Source organism: Trichoplusia ni, chromosome 23 (genome assembly GCF_003590095.1).
Source record: "Trichoplusia ni isolate ovarian cell line Hi5 chromosome 23, tn1, whole genome shotgun sequence".
In the NCBI taxonomy this organism is placed as follows: domain Eukaryota; kingdom Metazoa; phylum Arthropoda; class Insecta; order Lepidoptera; family Noctuidae; genus Trichoplusia; species Trichoplusia ni.
In genome coordinates, this window is record NC_039500.1 from 5,203,682 (window position 1) to 5,225,373 (window position 21,692).

General features: G+C 41.0%; 2 protein-coding genes across 8 annotated transcripts; one reads left to right on the plus strand and one right to left on the minus strand.

Annotated features, from left to right (window-relative positions):
* The first annotated feature begins 36 nt into the window (after positions 1 to 36).
* On the plus strand, positions 37 to 12,616 carry LOC113504862 (AT-rich interactive domain-containing protein 4A). 3 transcript variants are annotated; one of them, XM_026887342.1, is made up of 25 exons: positions 37 to 203; positions 586 to 626; positions 704 to 814; positions 1,148 to 1,307; positions 1,556 to 1,721; positions 2,027 to 2,236; positions 2,495 to 2,657; positions 2,851 to 3,116; positions 3,613 to 3,781; positions 3,923 to 4,080; positions 4,168 to 4,538; positions 4,770 to 4,857; positions 5,024 to 5,140; positions 5,385 to 5,484; positions 5,668 to 5,814; positions 6,202 to 6,244; positions 6,336 to 6,431; positions 6,512 to 8,393; positions 8,572 to 8,885; positions 9,013 to 9,189; positions 9,402 to 9,549; positions 9,851 to 9,954; positions 10,437 to 10,571; positions 11,036 to 11,220; positions 11,994 to 12,616. In XM_026887342.1, exons 2-24 carry the CDS (start codon positions 624 to 626, stop codon positions 11,206 to 11,208), a joined length of 5,301 nt encoding a protein of 1,766 aa, XP_026743143.1. In that variant the 5' UTR covers positions 37 to 203; positions 586 to 623; the 3' UTR covers positions 11,209 to 11,220; positions 11,994 to 12,616. The 3 variants fall into 3 exon arrangements, with proteins under 3 accessions (XP_026743143.1, XP_026743142.1, XP_026743144.1); XM_026887341.1 differs by having other exon boundaries at positions 38 to 203; positions 11,036 to 11,176; XM_026887343.1 differs by having other exon boundaries at positions 38 to 203; positions 707 to 814; positions 11,036 to 11,176.
* LOC113504863 (pre-mRNA-processing factor 39) lies at positions 12,523 to 21,518 on the minus strand. 5 transcript variants are annotated; one of them, XM_026887349.1, is made up of 18 exons: positions 21,278 to 21,517; positions 21,014 to 21,155; positions 20,607 to 20,803; positions 19,672 to 19,758; positions 19,424 to 19,576; positions 18,951 to 19,091; positions 18,554 to 18,700; positions 18,270 to 18,431; positions 17,899 to 18,024; positions 17,004 to 17,130; positions 16,586 to 16,733; positions 15,356 to 15,503; positions 14,740 to 14,850; positions 14,493 to 14,657; positions 14,016 to 14,251; positions 13,541 to 13,809; positions 13,152 to 13,350; positions 12,523 to 13,047 (listed from the first exon to the last, which is right to left on the minus strand). In XM_026887349.1, exons 1-18 carry the CDS (start codon positions 21,305 to 21,307, stop codon positions 12,822 to 12,824), a joined length of 2,814 nt encoding a protein of 937 aa, XP_026743150.1. In that variant the 5' UTR covers positions 21,308 to 21,517; the 3' UTR covers positions 12,523 to 12,821. The 5 variants fall into 5 exon arrangements, with proteins under 5 accessions (XP_026743150.1, XP_026743147.1, XP_026743148.1 ...); XM_026887346.1 differs by having other exon boundaries at positions 19,672 to 19,755; positions 20,607 to 21,155; XM_026887347.1 differs by having other exon boundaries at positions 14,031 to 14,251; positions 20,607 to 21,155.
* Positions 21,519 to 21,692: the final 174 nt, after the last annotated feature.

Here is a 21,692-nt window from a genome sequence, read left to right on the forward strand (position 1 = left end):
TCAGCTTCGGATCGATGAAGATGTTTTTTTTTAATCGGGCAATACTGTTCTTCCAAACGTTAATGTCATTTATGTTCTACATTCATTCTGTCTGTGTTGAACACGAAGAAGAAAAATGGATGTCGATTTTGAGGAGTTATTGTTGTAGTAATTCGTAACAATAACTCTAATGTGACATTTCAGTGTGGTGTTAAAGTAATTTGGTAAGTGGAATTGTCGCTGCTTAACCATTTATCTAATAAAAGTACCACACAGTCATTCATTTGCCGCGCATTCTACTTATATCTAACGCTTGTTGTCATTGCTTGTTGTGATTGTGTAAACTTAAACATTTATATTTGAACGTTTTATAAGTTTGAGTTCAAGTTGTTGATATCTTCAAGAAGATAAGTGGTAATATCTACCAAATCTGACAGCTGGCTATGGGTATGAAAATCATATTGTGCTACTTTACTCAATATACATACATACAGTGTATATTTTAATAAATGAGTGTGATAATATACTTTAAATTACTATTAACCCTAAAATTAATCATGCATTTGCATCTATATTCTTATCCAGAATGTTATTTTCTTGTCTTAGAATTGGCTGATATCAAACAATACAAGACGTCTTATAAAATGGTAAGCATAATTGAAACCTAAACACTTCTACCTATTTCATTACCATTGCTATAGACTATATATTTATTGTTTTTTAGCAGGGTGATGATCCACCCTTCTTGCCTGTGGGTACTGATGTCAGTGCCAAATACAAAGGTGCTTTTTGTGAAGCTAAGATAAAGAAAGTAGTGAGAAACATCAAGTGTAAGGTGAGCCAACATTATGTGTATTCAGTCTTACTATGTACTATATTTAAAAAAAAACCATCCTTGTTTGTAGTATATGAACTTTTAGGATCTATGTATACTATTTGCATATATTATTTCCTGGATAAATAAAACAAAAAAATAAATTTATAATCCATTAAGATTGTCTACCTTTTGTCTCAGAACAGCAGGCACAAACACATTTCATTAAAGATTAAATAAACAAGTACTTTAGCACACCAGACCCACTCCTCTGGTAATCAGTAGTGTTCAAAATATTGTTTGTATGTGTTAGCTTACCAATTATACAATTTATAATTATATACTACTTTGCAGGTGACACTAAAAGCCGGTGGTGGAACTATAACTGTTAATGATGATGTGATCAAAGGCACCCTCCGAGTGGGGAGCACTGTGGAGGTGAAGCAGGACCCAAAGAAAGATGCCATGGAAGCCATCATCACTAAGATACAGGACTGCAGCCAGTATACTGTTGGTATGTAGATCATTTGTTTTTCTTCCAACTTCCAACCAACTTCCTACTGTAAAATCCATAGCTGAGACTCAGCTGTGGTCAACACACACAAACATTCAAATTACCTTACATTAAAAAAATAGATTCTAGAGGTACTGTTTCATATCTTGTAGGAATTTCTTCCTCTATACTAATGTTTATTGAGATATTCAGCCATATCTATCTATACATATGATAATAAATAGTGATTCCTTTTTTTCTCTCTTTAGTTTTTGATGATGGCGATATAACAACATTACGGCGATCAGCGCTATGCCTGAAAAGCGGGCGGCATTTTAACGAGAGTGAAACACTGGATCAGTTGCCTCTCACCCATCCAGAACACTTCTCCACGCCTGTTATTGCAGGAAGACGGGGAAGGCGAGGAAGAGCACAGTAAGTCCAAAACATCATCTTGAACAGTCTGTATACCAAGTTAAGATCCTCCAAATAATGTCTATTTTGTTTTCTTAAGAACAAAACCGGACAAGACATAATAATAATAGAGTTATAGCACATATGAAATTAAACCAAATTCTAAAATATTTTCACTTTGTATGTGTTATATATTATTGTAACTTACTTACGTGTGATTTCTTGTTGTTTTTATTGTTATCTCAAGCAATGGAGTCCTGAAATATAACTTATATTTGTGGCTTTGTGAATGTACAAATGAAAAATGACACTAATATATTTTGAAGGTCTGAGGAGAGTGAGGGCTCAGGTTCGGGCCGGCGGGTGAAGGCTGACGTCGAGCCGCACGTGGGTCGCGTGGTGCTAGTGGAAGCGGGCGGCGGGGCCGAGCGGCGCCGCCCGCACCAGCCCGCCTTCCCCGCGCTCGTCGTCGCACCCACCGCACAGATCAAGGTCAAAGAGGACTACCTTGTGCGGTCATTCAAGGATGGTAGATAGTAAGTATACATGATTCTACAGTTTGTTTTATTTTTACATACAAGATTTCGATGATAAGACAAGGGTTCTCTGCATAACGACTAGAAAAATTTCTCATTCATTCTGCTAACTATGTATCCACGATTTGTCAAAGATTATTTCGAATATAGAATCACTACAAAGGAAATGAACAGGTGTAGGTCAAACAATAACTTTTGTGTTTTTGTTGGCATCCTTTTAATTTATGGACCATATGCTAACCTGTTTCCTATCATCAGCTACACAGTACCAAAAAAGGAGGCGCGAGAGTTCCGCAAGGGAAGTGCACCTCTCGAGTGGGCCGGAGTGGAAGCCGCGCTGCAGTATCTCAACAACGCTGTGCTCCCGCCGCACTGGGACCGAGATGCGCTCTTTAACGAACCCAGGAATACTTCCGATGATGTGAGTCATCTAGATCTGTTTTTAATACATAAAATTTCGTAATCAATTGGTTGTCAAGCTCAAAGCTCAAGCTAAAGACAAAAAATTAGCTCTAGATTAATTTTTTAAAGTTCAAGTTAAGTCACATTATTTGTAATCTGTAATGTATTCATTTCATTAACTTATATTTTCTTCATAATTTCACCTACTTTAGAGTTCAGACGATGAACCGCGAGAAGAAAAGGACCATTTCGTCGCGCAACTCTACAAGTTTATGGACGAACGTGGAACACCTCTCAACAGGAATCCCACTATCGCCAACAAGGACATAGACCTGTATAGGCTATTTAAAGTTGTAGAGAAGCTCGGCGGCTACAACAGAGTTACCAATCAAAATCAGTGGAAAACGATCGCAGACAAGATGGGATTTCATCCAGTAACCACAAGCATCACGAATCTCTGTAAACAAGCATATAAGAAGTAAGTCTACAATATACGCACATTATGTTATAATATGCTATATGTTGATATTTTGTGTATAATAAACTGAATTTCAAAATTCGACCCGTCCTGCGGTTTCGTGGCGATGTACTACGAGACGGTATACACTCTAAACTCTAAAGATATGATTTCCTAAGAGACCAATTCTCTTGGCGACTGTTTCGACTCCAGTCGCTTTCCCACCGTGCCCGTTCGTCATGCGACTGGCGGATGTTACATGACACAATCACGGCGCGATTTGCGGCGCCACAACGTCATCCCACATAATCATTCAAAAATCATTATACCATCTCATGAAACTAGCTGGGCCTCCGTGACTGCACGAAGTGGTGTTGTGCTGCGGTTCTGCTTTGATGGCATTGTACCAGAGCCCGTGATCAGAGCCCGTGTGGTATGTTATAATTTGTATTAGTTTCGGTAAAGCCCGTCATCATTAACGCTAATGCTATAATTTTCCAACTTGTTTTGTCCGTAGGTTCCTGCACAGCTACGAGGACTTCTACCGCAAGCTGGGCGTGACGCTGGTGGCGCACCCTCGCGGCGCGCGCACCCCGCCGGCGGGCCGCTCGCTCATCCGCGACCGCGACCGCCAGCCGCCCGCCTCCTCCTCCAACTGCTCCACGCCCACGCCGCCCGCCCCGCAGGTACCCGAAGCCTCACAAAACCGAATGAATTCTCGTTACATACCTTACAGCTTTAGAGTTATTTCATTTATTGCGTTCTCTAAAAGCTGTAAATGTGTGTGATTTCTGAAAATAAACAACCTTTTTCTTTTTCTTTCACAGCGCAAGGACAAAGACTCCGACAAGAGTGAAACAGACAAAAGCGAAAAGAGTGAAAAGGACGAAAAGCCCGAGAAACTAGAAAAAGCAAAAGAGAAAGTGCGGACCAGCGACGGAGAAGACAGCGCGGACAATCAACCACTCATAACGACTACTCCCAAGTAGGTGCCTCATATGACGCCACTGTATAATTACATCCAGTCTAATTCGTGTCCTTATTACAAACTATTTCATGTTTACATTGCCAGGGTGGAGAAAGAAAAGGAAAAAGAGCGGGAGAAAGAACGAGAGAAGGAAAAGGAGCGTGAAAAGGAAAAAGAACGTGAAAAAGAAAAAGAACGCGAGAAGGAGAAGGAACGAGAGAAGGAAAAAGAAAAAGAACGGGAGAAGGAGAAAGAAAAGGAAAAAGAAAAGGAAAAGGACAGAGAAAAAGAAAGGGAGAAAGAAAAGGAGAAGGAGAAAGAAAAAGAAAAGGAGAAAAGTTCAGCTTCGACTTCTACTAGTGAGGAGAAGACTGTTGTTAAACCTCGCTCTCAATCCAAAGGACGGACTATTACACCTGTCAGGACAGAGAGCCATGAGAAACGGACGCCGAAGAGACGGCCGATGTCATCTAAAAGTAAGTACTAGTATAGAATACCCTTTTGACGTTCTTGACATAAGCTCCTTTAAATGTCTTCTTTGGAACTGAAAGACCCATGAAGTATTAGCAGCAGCAACATTTGCCTCATGCTTGCTATTTGCAAGAACGTCGTTTCGCTAAAAGTTCGCCTTACAATAGGTGGACACGGGCATATTTATACACGTTGTCTTTAAATAAGTTTTCTACAAATAATTATATGGATTCTAGCGGGTGAAGGGGCTAGTGGCAGCACATCACGAGCCTCTAGGCGACCTCATGCATCAACAGACAGTGATAGTTCCGGACGGGCCTCTAGGTAAGTCCACAAATGAAAGGTATATGAAAGAGTTAAAACATACTAACAGAGGCTTTGAATAAAACATTAACTGAAATTCTACAAAAAAATGTAACTGCATTTCGCCTTTTCAACATTTCCTTGTACATTGAATGTCCAATCTATACTTGAATACGTGTGCTAGCAGATGCGGTCCTATCAAGAAGATGCAGAGTCGTCGCAGTCAGAGCGCTAACTCGGCCAGCAGCGGCAACACCATCGCTTCTAACAGCAGCAAGCGACCACGCAAGAGAAAAAACACTGAGTAAGTTACTATTGTTATGCGATATACATATACATAGCGCTCCTTTTGTATATTAACAACAGCACTTAATGTATCTATGTTTAACAACTAAATATTCTTGATTCCTTGATATGCTCTAACTACTCTTATTACGAAACATCTTAAATGTTTATATATGTTTGTATAAGTAATAAGTGACTATTAAAGATTTGTGTCCTTGACGTTATTTTTAATTTGCGAGAAATATAACGAATTTTCTTTTCAGGCCCTCAACAAATGAACCAACTCGCGGAGTATCTAATGTAAAAGCACAAGTGGGAGACAAATTGAAAGTATACTATGGACCTACACAATCTGAATCAAAGGTAGCTATCCTGTTAAATCTTGGTGTTAAGTCATCAACACATTATAAAAACAAATTCATATAGGTGACCCACTGTTGTAAACACGTCTTCAATCTTTGTTTAATCCTTTCCTCATTAGCTTTCAATCTTGTTTCTGAACCATGATTTTGGTATCATGGATCAATAATCAATTAATATTTATAGGTAACATATGAAGCAAAAGTAATAGAGGTATCGTCGGAGGGCATGTTGCGCGTGCACTACACAGGCTGGAACACGCGCTACGACGAGTGGATCAAACCGCAACGCATCGCCGTCAACGTCACGCAGCACGAACAGCGGAACAAGAAGGTATGAACATGATACTGTTACAAGAATTGTATTTATAATTTATTATATAGTAAGTTCAGCTGAAACGATTAAACTCTAGAGAAATTGAGAAGTTTTATATAAAAACATTGAGAAATTTATTCCTCGTGTCGCGGGGGTGTGTTCAAGTAGTACGCACAAAAACACCCAGACCAACAAGCATTCGTGGACACACAAACGTTTGTCTTAGGCGGGCATCAAACCCGCGATACATTGCGTACAGTGCGTTTGGCATAGCGGCCTCGACCATTCGTTCACAGGGTTCACAAGTTACAAGACTAAAATATTACTGGTGGATGGTATCTCCAGGTCAAATATCTGGGGGTGGTGTTAACTAAACATTGTTTTGATTTGTCTTTGTCGTTACAGGGGTCGAGTATCAGCAGGAGAGTAAGGAGCAAGAGGACTGAAGGTAAATCATAAAACAATAAAGGTGCTATGTATGAGTTAAGCAATGTATGAGTGCCCTAATATTAAAATATGTGTTTATTTTTTCTTTCTAGAATCATCAGCCCGTTCAGATTCTGACAGCGATTCAGAAAGTGATGACGAGGTCAAGAGGCCTCCAAAGAAGTCTGATGACAAATCTCTTCCTAAAAGTATGAAAACACAATTATTAGTAGTAAACTGTAGGTATCTTTTAGTTATAGTAGCAATAATATTTATCATCTGCTCACAGCTCCATCAAGGTCAAAGGACGTGAAGTCAAGCGACAGCAGTAGTTCAAGCAAGCCTCGGAAAAGGCCAGTGAGGACAGTGTCGACCCCAACGTCAGTGTCTCCCGCCAAGAAAACGCGGCCTAATGCAGCCAGCCACCAGGGCCGCGACTACGACCTCAACGAAATCAGATCAGAACTCAAAGGGTTACATACTGTTAAACAAGAGCCTGATGACGGTGTCAAACAAGAGACTGATAAAGATGCGACGCTGACTCCCGCACAGGCTAGTGCGCCCTCAGAACCACCTTCAGTCGACAAACAGGCCGAAGACGTGTACGAGTTCAAAGAGCCCGAACCGTTCGAGTTAGAACTACATGATGAAAAGAAAAAACGCACACATCGTATATTCGATGACATTTCGCCAAGCAAATACACGTCCACCCTATCAAAATCTTTAAGTGAAGAAATATCAGAGGATCCCATGCGACCGCGACCTTCATCACTAAGATCACCGTCATTATCACCGTTCAGAGATTTTGGCACTAGTCGAGATGCGAGACAGAGCCCTGAAGATGATTCCAAAGATGGATTGTTCTCTCTTGACGACGACTCATTCCCTGGCGACGGCAGCTCAGGCCCGACCTTTGAAGGGTTTACTCCAGCCAAGAACCAAGAAACTTATTCTAAAAAGAGCAAAGTATCAAAGTTGAGAGAGCTTATAGATGATTCTCCTGATAGTCCAGCTGACGATGAACAGTCATCAGACGACGAACCCGAAAATATAACAGCAATGAAAGTCGAGCCCATAGAGCCAGCTCCATTATTACCTGTCATTGAGGAGCCCAAAACACCAGAACCAGTTGCTAAAGATGAGCCCAAGGAGCCTGAACCAGTGACTCCAGTAAAGGGACCCGTAAAAGAAGAAACTGTAGAATCTAAGGAGCAACCCATCACAATCAGTATTCCGGAGCCACCAAAAACACCACCACCTCAAAAGAAACTAGATTCGCCACTTGCTCCAATTAATATCAACACTCCTCCTATAATAACGATTTCAACCGTTGCATCTCCTAAACCTTTAGAAGAACATAAAGAAGATATCGTCGAAAAACCGAAGAAAGAGGAGCCAGTTAAACTGTTACCCATTACTACACCTGTCCTAGAACCCAAAGAAAATGTATTAAAAGTTAAAATCGAAAAGAAAATGGATCCTATTCCAATGGAGCCTTCCATTTCAAAAATATTGCCGCCATCTAGCCCGCTGATCGACACAGAGGAAGACAAATCTGAACCTGACAGCCCGGCAAGAATTGATGTGCTACCGGAACCACCACCTGGGTTCTTATTACAATCCGAAGGACCGAAAATAGCTGAAAAACTACTGAAAGCTATTAGCAGTGCCAAGAGGCTCTCTATGTCTCCACCACCTATAGAGGATCGACCCATCACTCCGAAGACCGACACCATTAAGCCGCTCAGACCAGATAGCAAATTATCTCCCATATCCCCTGACCCTAAGCCCATTAAACCAGAGACAGGGAAGCCACATGTCAAGCCCATCGAACCAATCAAGAAATCGCCTGAGACCGTGGACTCTATATTCGGAGAGCCATCTAATTTAATTGATGTAAAGCGTAACATGCTTGATATTAAAAAGGTGAAGCCTGAAGAGATAGCAGTGCCGCGGCTACAGAGCCCTCTGAACATTTTGGAGCGTCGTAAAAGTGTGGCAGACCTGCCGCTCAGTGTTCCGGGCAAAAACAATAAAGTGTTGAGTGATACCATTCAAAAGCTGTCGAGCCAGATCAACCAGTCGGCGGCGGCGGCTGCGGCCGCTGTGCCGCTACCCTTCCCCAGTGATGATCGCTCCGACTCCAGCGACTCGGATGACTCCGACAGAAGGCAAGTATTATCATATATAATCATAAAGATACCGTATTGCATTGAATTTGTGAGGTAGCTTTGTTGACTGGTAGAGTATGCCTGAAGCATAATGTCAGCCTTTGTATGTTGTTCATGTAAAAGAAGTGTAAATATATAAATTATCTTCCTTAATAACTTTATTACTTTTCGGGCTTAGGTTAATAATTGACAAGCTAGCCGTGGATGAGTGGGGTAGCGGTGGTAGTGGCGGCAGTTCCGAGCCTGCGAGCGTAGCGGCCACAGCGGGCACCTTGGCTAACATGGCCAGCATAGCTGGCGTGGCCAGCATGGGCAGTGTGGCCGGTATGGGCAGCGTGGCCGGGCTGGGCAGCGTGGCCGGGCTGGGCGTGGCGGGCGCCAGCATGACGCTGGGCGCGCGCGCGCTGCACGCCGGCAAGTCGCCCGGCGAGTGGAGCGCGGGAGAGTCGCTGCTCATGCTGGAGGATGCCTGCAAGAACGAGCGGAAACACAGTATGTATAGTACTCTATTGTGCTTATGTATTTTAAGATATTTCTACTTCACCAGATTTAACTTTAAATATCTTGACTTTTCCTTTGTAAATCCTGCTTAAAGTTTTGCAATTGTTTCGTTTCGTAGGTGCTAGCGTGGTAGTGGCCGGTGGTCGCGAGGCGCGCGACGAGGACGGCAGCATCTCCCTGCTGCTGTGCGAGGAGACCATCCCGGGCTCCCCCGCGCCGGACGCCGAACCCGCTCCGCCGCGCCAACGCCTGCACATGCCCTTCGCCTCTGCACCCGCGCATCAACACCCCAAGGGTAAACTTGTAACCATCAGATAACACTGATATGTTGAAATACAGCACGTAATTATGACTCGAAAACTGATACGACTTTTTAAGTATTGATTATTTAATAGACTATAAAAGATCTTATTTTCTCTTATAATCTGGGAACTATTTTTTAGGTTCAGACAAACTCCTAACACGTGTACTGGCAAAATGCGAACTAAAACTGGTTTATGTTTATAGAAGAACGTCGCAACGCAGGAGTGGCGGCGGGCGCGGGCGGGGGTGCGGAGGGCGCTCGCGAGGCGGGCTGGGGGCGCGGGCGCGCGCTCGTCGACAACACGCCGCCCACCACGCCCGACAGTAGCCTCGACATGTCGCCGCCGCACCGGTAAGCACCGCTACTCTGCCACATCTCACACTCACCATAATTAGCCTCTCCTGGATCGTTTTTTTAGCCTTGTCTTTTATCAAAACTCCCATGTCAGCCATTTGTCAGCCATTTTATCAGACATAAACCGAAGAGCAAATCGTACGCTTAAATAATGGGACACAGAACTAATCCGTACTATTTTTACTATTTGGGTAATGAACCCTAAAAGTTGTTAAGTTGGTTAAAATATGTTCAATTATGACAGAAGTATACGTCAATTTCAAATTATTATTACTAATAAAATGGTATTATTCAACAGGGATCGCCGGATTTCGGAACGGGACAGTCCATCCGAACGAAAAGAAGATGAAGATGAAAGCCGGATGAACGATGCAGCCGGTCTTGATGTTGATAAAGGACACGGTAAGGAATTATTTCTTTGTATTTTAAAACTTGAAGCCCTTTCAAAGCAGTACCATTGCCTATGTCAAAAAGAGACACATTACAATACAAGTACATTCTATTAAACGATCTAGCTTTTAATCAAATCATATCGTTTGATTTGCATTATTTTACTAGCTATTAACTGCGGCTTCTTCTGCCTGTTAAAGCTGTAAAAACGTTATTCACCTTCAACGAAAAAGGATAAAAGTAGGCCGTGTTAATCTAAAGCCAACTATGTCCATCATCGGCCTAGCCTTTTCCCAACTATGTTGGGGTCGGCTACCAGTCCACCGGTTTCAGCTAATTACCAGTGTTTTACAAAGAGCGACTGCCAACTATGTCCATATATCAAAATCGTTTCAGGCATTTTAGTGTTAAGAGATCAATCAAAGATATTATTTTATATTATTAATGTGATAGCTAATGCAATATCAGTAAGCTATATAAAATGTTGTTGCCAGGCGGGCGTCGCTCGCGCAAGGCGTCGGAGAGCTCTGCGAGCGCGCGCGGGCGGCCGCGCCGCACCCGCCGCGACACCGACGACGCCGCGCACCATCACCACGCGCCGCTCAAGTACAACTTCTACGTCGATTTAGGTAACTGTCATTATCAACTTGTGTATAAAACCGTCATGTCACTATGTTAGTTCCATAGTCCTTCCAAAAGACGACCCATTTTTTATGCATTTTTATTTAGGTTTGAGAAACAGCTACTATCTATTTTTCATTACTCTGAAAACAACCCTTATGGTTGTACCCCCTAACATTTTTTTTATTCGTATGTAATGTTTTTTCTAGACCGGTGCCAAGGCTACAGTTATCTTGAGTGTCTTTTTAAGTTTTTGACTATATTCTTACATAGACCATTACGAACTTCTTGTGATGGTTTAAATAAGAAATCCTGTTAGAAACGCGGCAGATATTTATTGACTAATGCCATCAGAAGCCTCGCCTCTTCGAATACTGCTGCCAAACATTCACTAATTAAAACCAACCGCTTGCATAATTCGACACCTCATTGTTATCCCGAAGCCCTATATAATTATTTTCATATATTTTAGATCCTTCATGGGATTGTCAGACACGTATAAACGTGCTGACGACTCGACTAGCAGACCTCCGCAAAGCGTACCACTCAGTGAAGGCGGAGCTCGCAGCTATCGACCGCCGGCGCAAGAAGCTGCGTCGGAAGGAAAGAGAAGGTCAGCTTACATTTACCTGGACGCGAAAGTAGCTACGGATTGAGGTTAACGCGTTTAACATGCAGCATCGCCATCATAAATATCATTCATTTGTTTTTGATCTTCATCTATTTTTTTACTAAATACTCCTTACCAAGTAGACGTCGTGTATCTACAATTTTCCCACTACAGAAATTTGGTAGAAAATGCTTTAGTCCCAATCCCTGATATAAAGCAATCCAGTAGTTTTTGATATCGATATCCCCATACACAAGTTTTTAAAAGCACAAGTTTTAATCGATCCGCTTTAAAGTATGGATTTTACACTTAAAACTAGTTCCCGTCACTTTGTCTTGTCATTGCAATATTATATCTGTTGAACGATTCGATCACCGCAAGTGCTCGAAGGAAAGACACTTGTTAAGGCGGGCTAGATTACTGTCTAATACTCTACTTCGGTCTGTTATAAGGAGTTCCTCCGTGTTTCAGAAGGCACGTTAAATTGTGGGTCCCGGCTGTTATTCTTACATTTTTGACAGTCGTTACAGGTAGTCAGAAGCTTCAAGTCTGACAACCAGTCTAACTAACCAAGGGGTATCGTGTCGCCTAGGTAACTGAGTTGAGGAGGTGAGATAGACAGTCGCTCCTTGTAAAACACTGTTACTTAGCCGAAACCGGTTAGACGACCCCAACATAGTTGTGAAAAGGCTAGGCCAATGATGACTCCACTTCGGTCTCGATTATTTGAATGAAAATACCGATTTCATCTCATTGTTCATACTCTATAACCAAACCTTCTAAATTGGACTGTTTCTAAAAAATATTATTTTATTTACAGCTGTGAAGGCTGCCAAGGCTGCGTGCTCATGATAACACGTGAACTAAAATCTATCGAAGACAATCAAGATACGGAGTTTGTTCGTTTTAGAATGAACACGTTCAAAAGAAACAAACTATGTTGTGCTCTGTATACTACGGCATTTTATGATTCATTCAATGGACAAGATTTTATTCCTATAAAGTAGTGATGAACTTTATTTGTTCTCAACAGTCTGTAAATAGAGCAAATCAAATTATTTTGATATCCTATAGCATTTGTTCATAAATTTTATTTGATCTTGACGTTTGAAAATGATAGGATGATAATATTATTGTCTTCTTGTATAAAGTTAAATTTACTTGTTCTGAGAATATTTATACGATTTTATTCACTATGTATTGTAGAAATTTGTAGTTTCAAAACATGAAAGTTTTACTTATATGTATTTGAATTGAAGTAGTTTGTGTGACCATAAGGGATAATCATGGCAGGTTCATAATTGGAAGGTATCTATGAAGACTGATGGAGTGAAATAATAACATGTTGAAATGAGAAGATTATATTTATTTCCTAAAAATTATAAGTAATGAATGTCTCAGATATTTGTTATGTTTATGTCAATAAACATTTTTTTCCTGAAATACCACAATTTATTTACCTAAGAATCACTTCAAACTTATTGCCAATATATCGGCCTGCGTCGGCCCGCACTACTGATTTTGCAGTCTTTTAAGATTTTAGACACTGTAAATACAACCGGCATTCAAATAGTATGGAGATGCCTCGTCAGAAAGGTTTAAAAATGAAGTTCGGCATCGGGTAAGCCACGCCACGTAACCGCAGATGCTAGTAATAGTTAGGGTACTGCGGCCAGGGGTGCGGGTGGTGCTGGTAGGGCCCGGGCGGCTGCTGGTAGCCCCAGGCGGGCTGGTAGGGCTGCGCATACGACTGCTCGTACGAGGCCGCCGCGGCCGGCGCCTGGTAGTACGAGTTGCCGCTGCTCGCCGTCGGCGTGCAGTTCGTCGTCGCCACAGTACACTCCTTCTTTTTGGTGCAATCCACTGTCGAGTTGCTACAGCAAAATAAGTTATATATTAGTACCCAAGAACTCCAAATTTGGCTGAGTACTATTCAGTTAACCAAGAAAACGCATTCTGCAGCAAAAGCATGTGTTACCAAGGCGGCGGCGGCGGGTCGTGCTTGTCCTTGCGCGCGCGCTTGCGCAGGTGTTTGGCGAGAGCGCGCGCGTGCGCATGCGCGGCGCGGGCCGCGGCCGCGTCGCCCAGCTCCTCCGCCAGCTCGCGGCGCCGCCACGCCATCATAGCGCTCGTCTCTAGCTCCGCGCCCTCCTGCTGCTCGTATGACGACACCAGTTCTGCACATGTGTAACATAATCTTTGTTACTTGAACCTTAAGAGAAGAGTGTACAACATTGGAAAGTAATTCAGATACTCCAGTGGTATCGATAGCTTACGGTTGGTGATTTCGTATATTTTAAATTTTGTATCTAATAAGCAACCCGAATGAAGTAATAGGTTGGGTATTAGTAAAGTGGCAAGGCGTACCGTCGAGCTCAGCGTAGGGCGTGCCGGGCGTGTGCAGCGCGAGGTCGAGGCGCTGCGCGTGCAGGCGCGGGTTGAGCGGGTCGCGCAGCACGGCGGCGTCCAGCGCGGCGCGCGCGGCCGCGGGCGAGCGCCGCACGTGGAACAGGAAGCGCGCGTACTTTATGCTCAGCGCCGACGCCACCGACTTGTTCTTCGCCGACGCGATGTAGCCCTCGTATAGCTGTATGCACTTCTCGTAGTCGCCGCGACGACGTTCCAAGTTCACACGCCTAAAAATCATTAAAATTTATAAGAATGTGTTACACGAATTCATTTCCAATTTGATTACTTCACAGCAGTTGACATAGTACTTTCCCCATTTCGGCACCTGTTTCTGAAAAGCACATGTAAAAGCTATACCATTGCCAAGATGAAAAGCTACCGCTTACCGACCAGTTGAAGACGTCCACAAGACTCATATAAGATGTAAAGTTACATAGGCTGGAGGCACCTGTACTGTATCTGCACGAGGCAGGGACAGGCCTTCTCGATGCGGTCGAGGATGTCGGCGGCGCGCGCGGGGCAGCCGTGCGCCTCCTCGAAGTGCGCCCAGTGCAGGTGCAGCTCGGGCTTGTCCAGGTGGTGCACGCTGCAGGCGCGCTCCAGCACCTCGCGCTGCACCGCCACCAGCTCCGGGTGCGCCTCCACGCGCTCCTCCAGGAACTTGATCAGCTGGACAAACATACGCATTCAATACCATACACTCTACGAAAGATGGGACTGGCCCGGAAAAGGGAGAAGACTTCATTATAGAATTTTCGACTTAGTAGAAATCGCAAGTTTATATATTTGTTTTTAAAATCGATAAACAAGGGGAAGGAAGAGAAGCCTAGACTTTTTAACCAGTCCGGCCCTGGATTGAACAGTAAAAAAAATACCATCAATTTCAAGATTTTTCTGATCCCAAACTTACCCTCATCCAGAACTCCTCATAGAGGGCGCAAGCGATGAGACACCGCTCGTGCAGCACCAGCGCTCTCTTCAGCGAGCCATGCTGTTTCTCCCACTCTAAGTATGACTTCCAGTTCTTCAACTGGCAACGTTCAAGTGGCTTTACGTGGAAGTATGGACGTTTTATCTGAAATATATTACACAAGTTAGTTTGGGAATACCTGATTCGGGTATTTCGCGTAGACTAATTGATATGTTATGTAACTTACTCCTTCCTCGAATGTCCATCGAGCGGCAACCTGTTCGCCGGTAGTCTTGTGTACTTTGCGACGCGCAGCAATCACACGCTCTTTTATAGCTTGTGCTTCTTCCTCCGAAGCCTGTGTAAAATAAGTCGATAAAATAATTTTTAATTACTTTAATAAGATTGCATGAAAATAAATAATCTTCGAAATCGTTTCATCCAGTTTGAAGTTCTGAGCAAACTAAAAAATACAGACAGATTGAGAATCTATTTATTTTTGAAGATGATTGAAAAAGATAAAGAATCTTCGGGCAACTTTTATACAAACATTTTTTATAGATAAAGGAAAGTTATATTTGAGTGGTATATTTGATTTAGGCCCGATTTTTCAATCGGCGGATAACTTTAATCTGAGGAATAAATATGGCCGTTTGACATATTTTCTATACATAAGCTGTCAAAACGTCAAACATAGTCGAATAAAAGTTATGTGGCGATTGAAAAATCGGCCCTTAATCATCGGTTTTTCGTCGGGTTTTTAATTTAAACTGAGTTTTTATACAAAAAGTAATATGGACACGCTTTTCAAGAACTCAAGAAGTGGTTTATTGAGTTGCAGGTAGTATATGAGTAATACATACGACATGGTCAAGCGGCTCGTCCTCGCCGGGCGGCAGGTCGAGCTGCGGCGCGGCGCCGGCGGCGTCCCGCACCTCCCCGCGCAGCCGCACCAGCTCCGCGCGCGACACCACGCCCGCCACCGGCTCCGACATCACGTGCTCCTGGAAACTGTACTCACTCCGTCAGCACGTGCCGCTAGCTAACAGCGATCTCAATATGTGAGTATTCGTCGACATACGTCGGATCGCCCCCGCGTTTGCGGGATGTTGCCAAACAAAAACTGACAAAAATATGTATTGCAAACATGAAGAAATATCTTTTGAGTTGGACCAGTATTCGCTGCAATTGTTTCGAAACATATTTTTTCAAATCACCAGATACATTGCGTTTGTTAAGTTTTTTTATCGTAGGAATGCAATGTAACAAAGGATCCAATTATTACAAAGTAACATTTCTTTCTAAAAACAAGACGATTAAAGGCTGGTTATACTACAGCATACTTTTAATGTATGCCATCTAAAAACTTACTTCTGCGTAACAAATAGTATTTTAAACAACACCAGCGCTACTATCCTCCTTGGATAAAAAAAAACAGCCGAAATGTGGGTTAATCAAAACTATCTATTTAATTTCACTTGAGCTAGTAGATAATAGCAATTTCACAACACAGCTTTGTTTTTAACTGTCAAACATAGTTGAAATATTATCGCCAAAAATGATTTAATCACAAGTTTGTTTATTACACACCATTTGCAGGCGCACTGCTTGTAAAGGATTAAAAAGGGCTATAGTACAAACTACCACGGCAACATTAGAATATTTATCATTTCCATTGAATACAATTCATTCACAATGCTTATATTCATGTTAGATTTACGATTAAAAGTATCTCGTTTCACTGAAAACTAAGAAATCATAACTGGTACAGCCATAACAGCTAAAATATATTAAACAAATACAAATGCTAAAAGCTAGGGTTGTGAGCTGCTTCAAGGAATTAGTATAAGCTGTTTTAAAAGCAAGCACGTGCTAATTTCCAATATACTGCATATTAAAGTGACAACAAATTACAAATATTATACTAATATATTATTTTTGTTTAAATGATACCTTTAGTGCTGAATGTTTTACACTTGCTTTTCGCACTATTATCATTATCAAAAATGCACAATAAACTTAACTCGTTGCAGGTTAAGACTTTATATTTACCACTGACGACATTGAAGCATAAAAATGGTCATTGTACAAACTTGTCGAAATGTGAAGTGTATCCAAGTGTGGGGGTGGCTAACAGGCGGTCGTAAATATTTGTCACGTTCAGAGCTGACCCGTTCTCAGCCTCCCACTTGATGTACGACTCCCACAGCCGATCTGACCGAAACTCTAGACCACACGCCTCTGAAAATGAAATATATTCGTTATGGCTCTGCTAACTACAGATATTGTTATTGAATTGTTATTGAATAACATTTTTAAACTATATTATGTAGATATAGAGAGTTCAAGCTCTTCCAATTTCTAAACTGGAACAGAATTTTTACTACAACACACAATACGGTTATTTTTATTAGTGCCTGTTAGAGGCAATATATTATAGCGACAAAAGCCTAGATAAAAATGTTTACGCTTTAATTTTACGGGCCGATATAACAACTTGATAGATCTTACCTATAGCCCTCTCATATTGAGATCGAATGAAGGCATGATCTTCCGTTCTCGTTGCCTTTATATGATTTAAAAAGTGTATCCATAAATCCACAGACAGTGGGATGGCTTTGAGGCCTCTTTCCAAAACCTGAAACACAAGGTCGTGTGTCAAGTGAGTTCCGCGCGTGTGTAAGCGTCGCCTGGCTCACGGCAACACTATGAAGCAAGGGAATATTGAATAGCATATTATGTGACATATAATTTAGTATAGCCCGAGCGATACGTTGCGTGCTGAGTGCGGGCGAGGGGCGAGGGGCGCGGCGCGGCTGCGCAGGCAACGTCTCGCTCGGCTCTATTGTATATAAAATGTTTGTCTGGGTATATTACACCTGTTCGCAACGACGCGCTGACGAAGCAGTCGACGACTCGCCGTAGTCTTCCGTTCCTAACGCCATTCAATGGCTAAATATGACGTTCAGGAGCGCTTCCATGCTACCATGGATCGGTTGTTAACCTTAATCTTAATTATGTCCACCACTCATTAAGTACTTACTTAAATAATAATACATGTAAAAGTATTACAATACATCATGCGTGTACAAAGTATAATAAATATATGCACTAGAATACAAAATATACACCACAAAAAATGAACCACTAAAACGAAATCTATGTGATGGTAATAGAACTCTCCGGTGCGAACGGACGACTTTGCCTTACGAACATCGTGGAGCTCGTTGCACTGTTGGGAAAAAAAATAATTGCAAAATACCAGTTAAGACTAAAACATTTCAAAATCCAAGTGTTAAGGCACATTCATATATGACTGATCATCAGGTGTACTGCCTTAACCAGTCACCAAGTAACTTTAATATATTATAAACATTGCATCAACTTGATAGTGGGAGGTACTCACTTCTAGGCATTTCTTTTTACTGCCTTTGCGTTTCTCATAGTCTGCATATTTCCTCCAGTAACCATAACAATACGGGTAGTGCGACAGAAAGGCATCGTAGGCCTCGCGAGCCGCCTCCACGTCGCTCTGGAATACATCAATATTGTTCAGTATCTAGTTTACTTACACAGTACATTTTCATTTCACTTAGGAGCGTCAATCAGTTGGCCCTTGCCAATCGTCAATATGATTCAGTTCTTATCGCTTCATAAAGCAAATAAGATTAGCGACAGTTTTCATCATTTTATCAGTTGTTTGCTTAACAACACTTAGCAAGAAGTATAAAATAAAAATAGTGAAGTAATGTTGGAATATGTGAAATTTAGAGTTACCTCTTGGTCAACATATTGCAGCAAGTATGTCCAGCCAGTGAAATCGGTAGGGTCATCATTCACTACTTTCCAATATTTGTCCAGCTCAGGCAATGTTTTCTTTTTTGGTTTTTCATCAATCGAAGTTCTTTTCTCAGCTGGTATAGGTTTACTCTCTCCATTCTACACGAAAAATTAAAACATGCATAGGTTTTTATGACATGTTGAAAGTATTTATTTGAATCAGTTTATCTTTGCCCATCCCTATAAGGTATGGGAGTTTTAAAAGGAGTTCAAAAACAAACCTTTGCAACAGCTTGTTTCTTGTTGGACGATTCACTCTCGGATGTTGGTGAACCAGGGTCGTAGCCATCTGGATCATCTTCAGTTTTCCGCTTACGTGATTCCTTTGATTCTTTCTTCGAAGACGGCAGTTCGTCCTCTGACACGACCTTAAACAAAATATAAACTTAATGGAGCTAAGAAGACCTAATAACTGTTGTCCAATATTCCTCACAAAGCGAGATTGGCGAAAGTTCTTGATAATAACAATATCTAAAATTATGCAATAATAAAACATGCCTATATCCTTGTGTAAATTGCATTAAACGGAGTTCTGTGGCCTTTCAATGATGAATATACAATAGGAAGTAAACTGCCTACCACAAGCTGAGTGCAGGGATAAGCAACAAAATAGAATACCTCGGTGTCAGCAGGAAGTTCAGCAGGTTTTGGTCCGGGAAGTTCATCGTCTGAGACATTCTCAGCATCTTTTATGCTGGGTTTCTGAACCTCAGGTAATTCATCTTCCGAAACTACTTCAGTTTCTTCAGCCCCTCCCACCTTTTGTTTAAACAAAGTCTTTGGTATATTTTACAAAAATAATACTCTTTATCAATCGAATTTGTAACCCCAGTAAGATAGATAATCTGTAAACTACTTTGAATTCAGTTGAGTAGTTTGCAGACATAGGTTTCATAGGCCGAAATTATAAATTGTCATAAATTTTGGCTCCTTAGCAATAAACATATGGTGAGATATTTACTACATAAGGAGCCTCTTCCAGACTCCATTCATCAGTCTCGTGCCAACTTCAAACATGGTGTGGTTTGAGATCACCTGTATTGACAGTTTAACCATATTGCCTACTATATTATTGTTGAATATATACATACCTTGTTACTTTTTTTGGTAGGAGTAGCAGTTTCTTCCTTAACTAAAATGCCAGTGTCCACAGCATTCCCATCTTCAACATCAGCTTTAACATCATTTTCTTGTTTTAAAACTATATCAGTTTTTATAGCAGCTTTGGGAATATCTTTATTATCCTGAAATTATTTCATAAGTTAATCCAAATATTCTATTTTGAATACTGATACTGAAGACAGCAATTAACATAAAGTTCATACAAAAGAATACCTACTTCTTTTCCATCTTCATAATCATCTTTTTCATTCTTCAGAATGTGATTTTGATCCAAAGTCTCTTCTTTTATTGAAGCTCTTATCTGCTGATAAAAGAAAAAAGTTTAAGTTATAAATAATTGTAAGTATTTAAAAAGAAGCAGATTTCTTTTTGTTGTGTTTTAATAATGTTAACTACACTCTTATTTATTTAAGCACATTTAATCAATTTTGAATATCAGGCAGTCTTTTTATTTTCTTGCAAACTTGCAGCAACCCAAATGCTGAGATGTACACTTACTTACCCATATAATGAGCCTTGCCACCAAGCTGCTTAGGATTTCAAGATACAGTGTACTTACAAATGAAAGTTAAAAAAAAAGACAGACAAAATCTATGCTATTAATGTGATCGTGATAGAGTAAGCAATATAATAAGTAAAAATAAAATATTTTTAACAAAACTATTAAATGTTGTAAGTTCAGAAAAAATATTATCTTATAATAGCAACTCATATAATATGTCAACATTTAAGATATAGGTAAATGAATATAAGAGTTTTTAAGAACATAAATATAATCCTGAAAGTATGACATATGCACAACAGTATTAGGACAAGTACAAATTGTTAAAGTATTATTAAAAAATATCAAATATTTTGAATCTAACAATAACTGTTAGTATATTGTTAGTATTATAGATATTGATAACAATAAGCTAACTAGTAAATATCTAATACCATCTCAACAACTTTCAATCAAGAAATATCTATTATACTTATGAATATATGTATATTATATGGTCCCTACTGCAGATAATAAAAGTGCTGATGACTTCGAAACAGCTGAATCAATAACAATGTGAACACTTCAACCATTTAAGAGCTAAAGTGCCTTAGCTGTAAAACAGTGAAACCCACACACCCATTTTACCAAGAAGATTAAAAAGGTCTTACCTCATCATTGCTTGAGTCTTCCATCTTTTCTAGAGGAGTTTCTACAGCTTCTTCAACTTTAATACCCACTGTCTCAACTGCATCTCCTGCACTGCCATCTGTTTTGTTTTGTGTCATGTCGTCAGCTGGCATTGAATAGCCAGCATCAGATATCTCAGACACTTCAAAGTCAGTATCCACCGTCGCCTTCTGACTTTCTGTAACATCACCATCAGTATCAGAGGAGGCCTTATACGCTGCGTCACTAAGAAGCGAGTCGCCGTCGGTGAGCACGTTATTGAGCGAGTCACTGGGGAATGTGACTGCATTATCGCCCACATCGAAAGGGTCAGTGTTGAACCCATCTGTGTTGGTGTCCAGGTAGTCGCCAACGCTACCCGCAGACAGCTCCACCGCATTGAGGAAACCTTGATTCGAAGTAGATGACTCGTCCACCGCCGCCTCGACACTGTTGAACTCCCCCTCCGTCAACAAATGCGATAATCCATTCGAATTTTCATTTATCAATGGTCCTTCGTCCGTATCCATGGGTCCGTCGGACAGACACTTCTACAAAAAAGGATAGTAAAATAAGTACTTACAGTATTTAAACAAACTACCAAACAAATTTGATTCGATACTACGTTTTTATAACCTCGTGGAAACGAAACAATAATTATATTGACTCTCACCTGCAAATCTGAACTCGCCTCATCATCCATTTTAGTGTACTTAGACAATATAAACTACACCTTATAACAATGCTTTAATCATAAAACAATAACGAATTAAAGTTTAAAACAATCTAACGACGCACAAATCAAACACAAACGTGAAAAAGAACAACAGAGTCAGTAGCTAAAACCCGTAGCGATTAAGGATCGTGCAAGCCACCGGGCATATTATTTTTCGTACTCTGTGGTGTTACGATTACGCCGAATGATAGAGTTCCTTGCTCCATGGTCTGGTCTTCTTTATGGTTTAATCTCGGATTATTTTTGTAATATAAATATTGATATTATTGATTGGCTCAGGACAATGGTCTTGAGTGTTAAAAATTAAATGAGATGAATATAACATAAACACCTAGTGGTGAGCTTATTATTT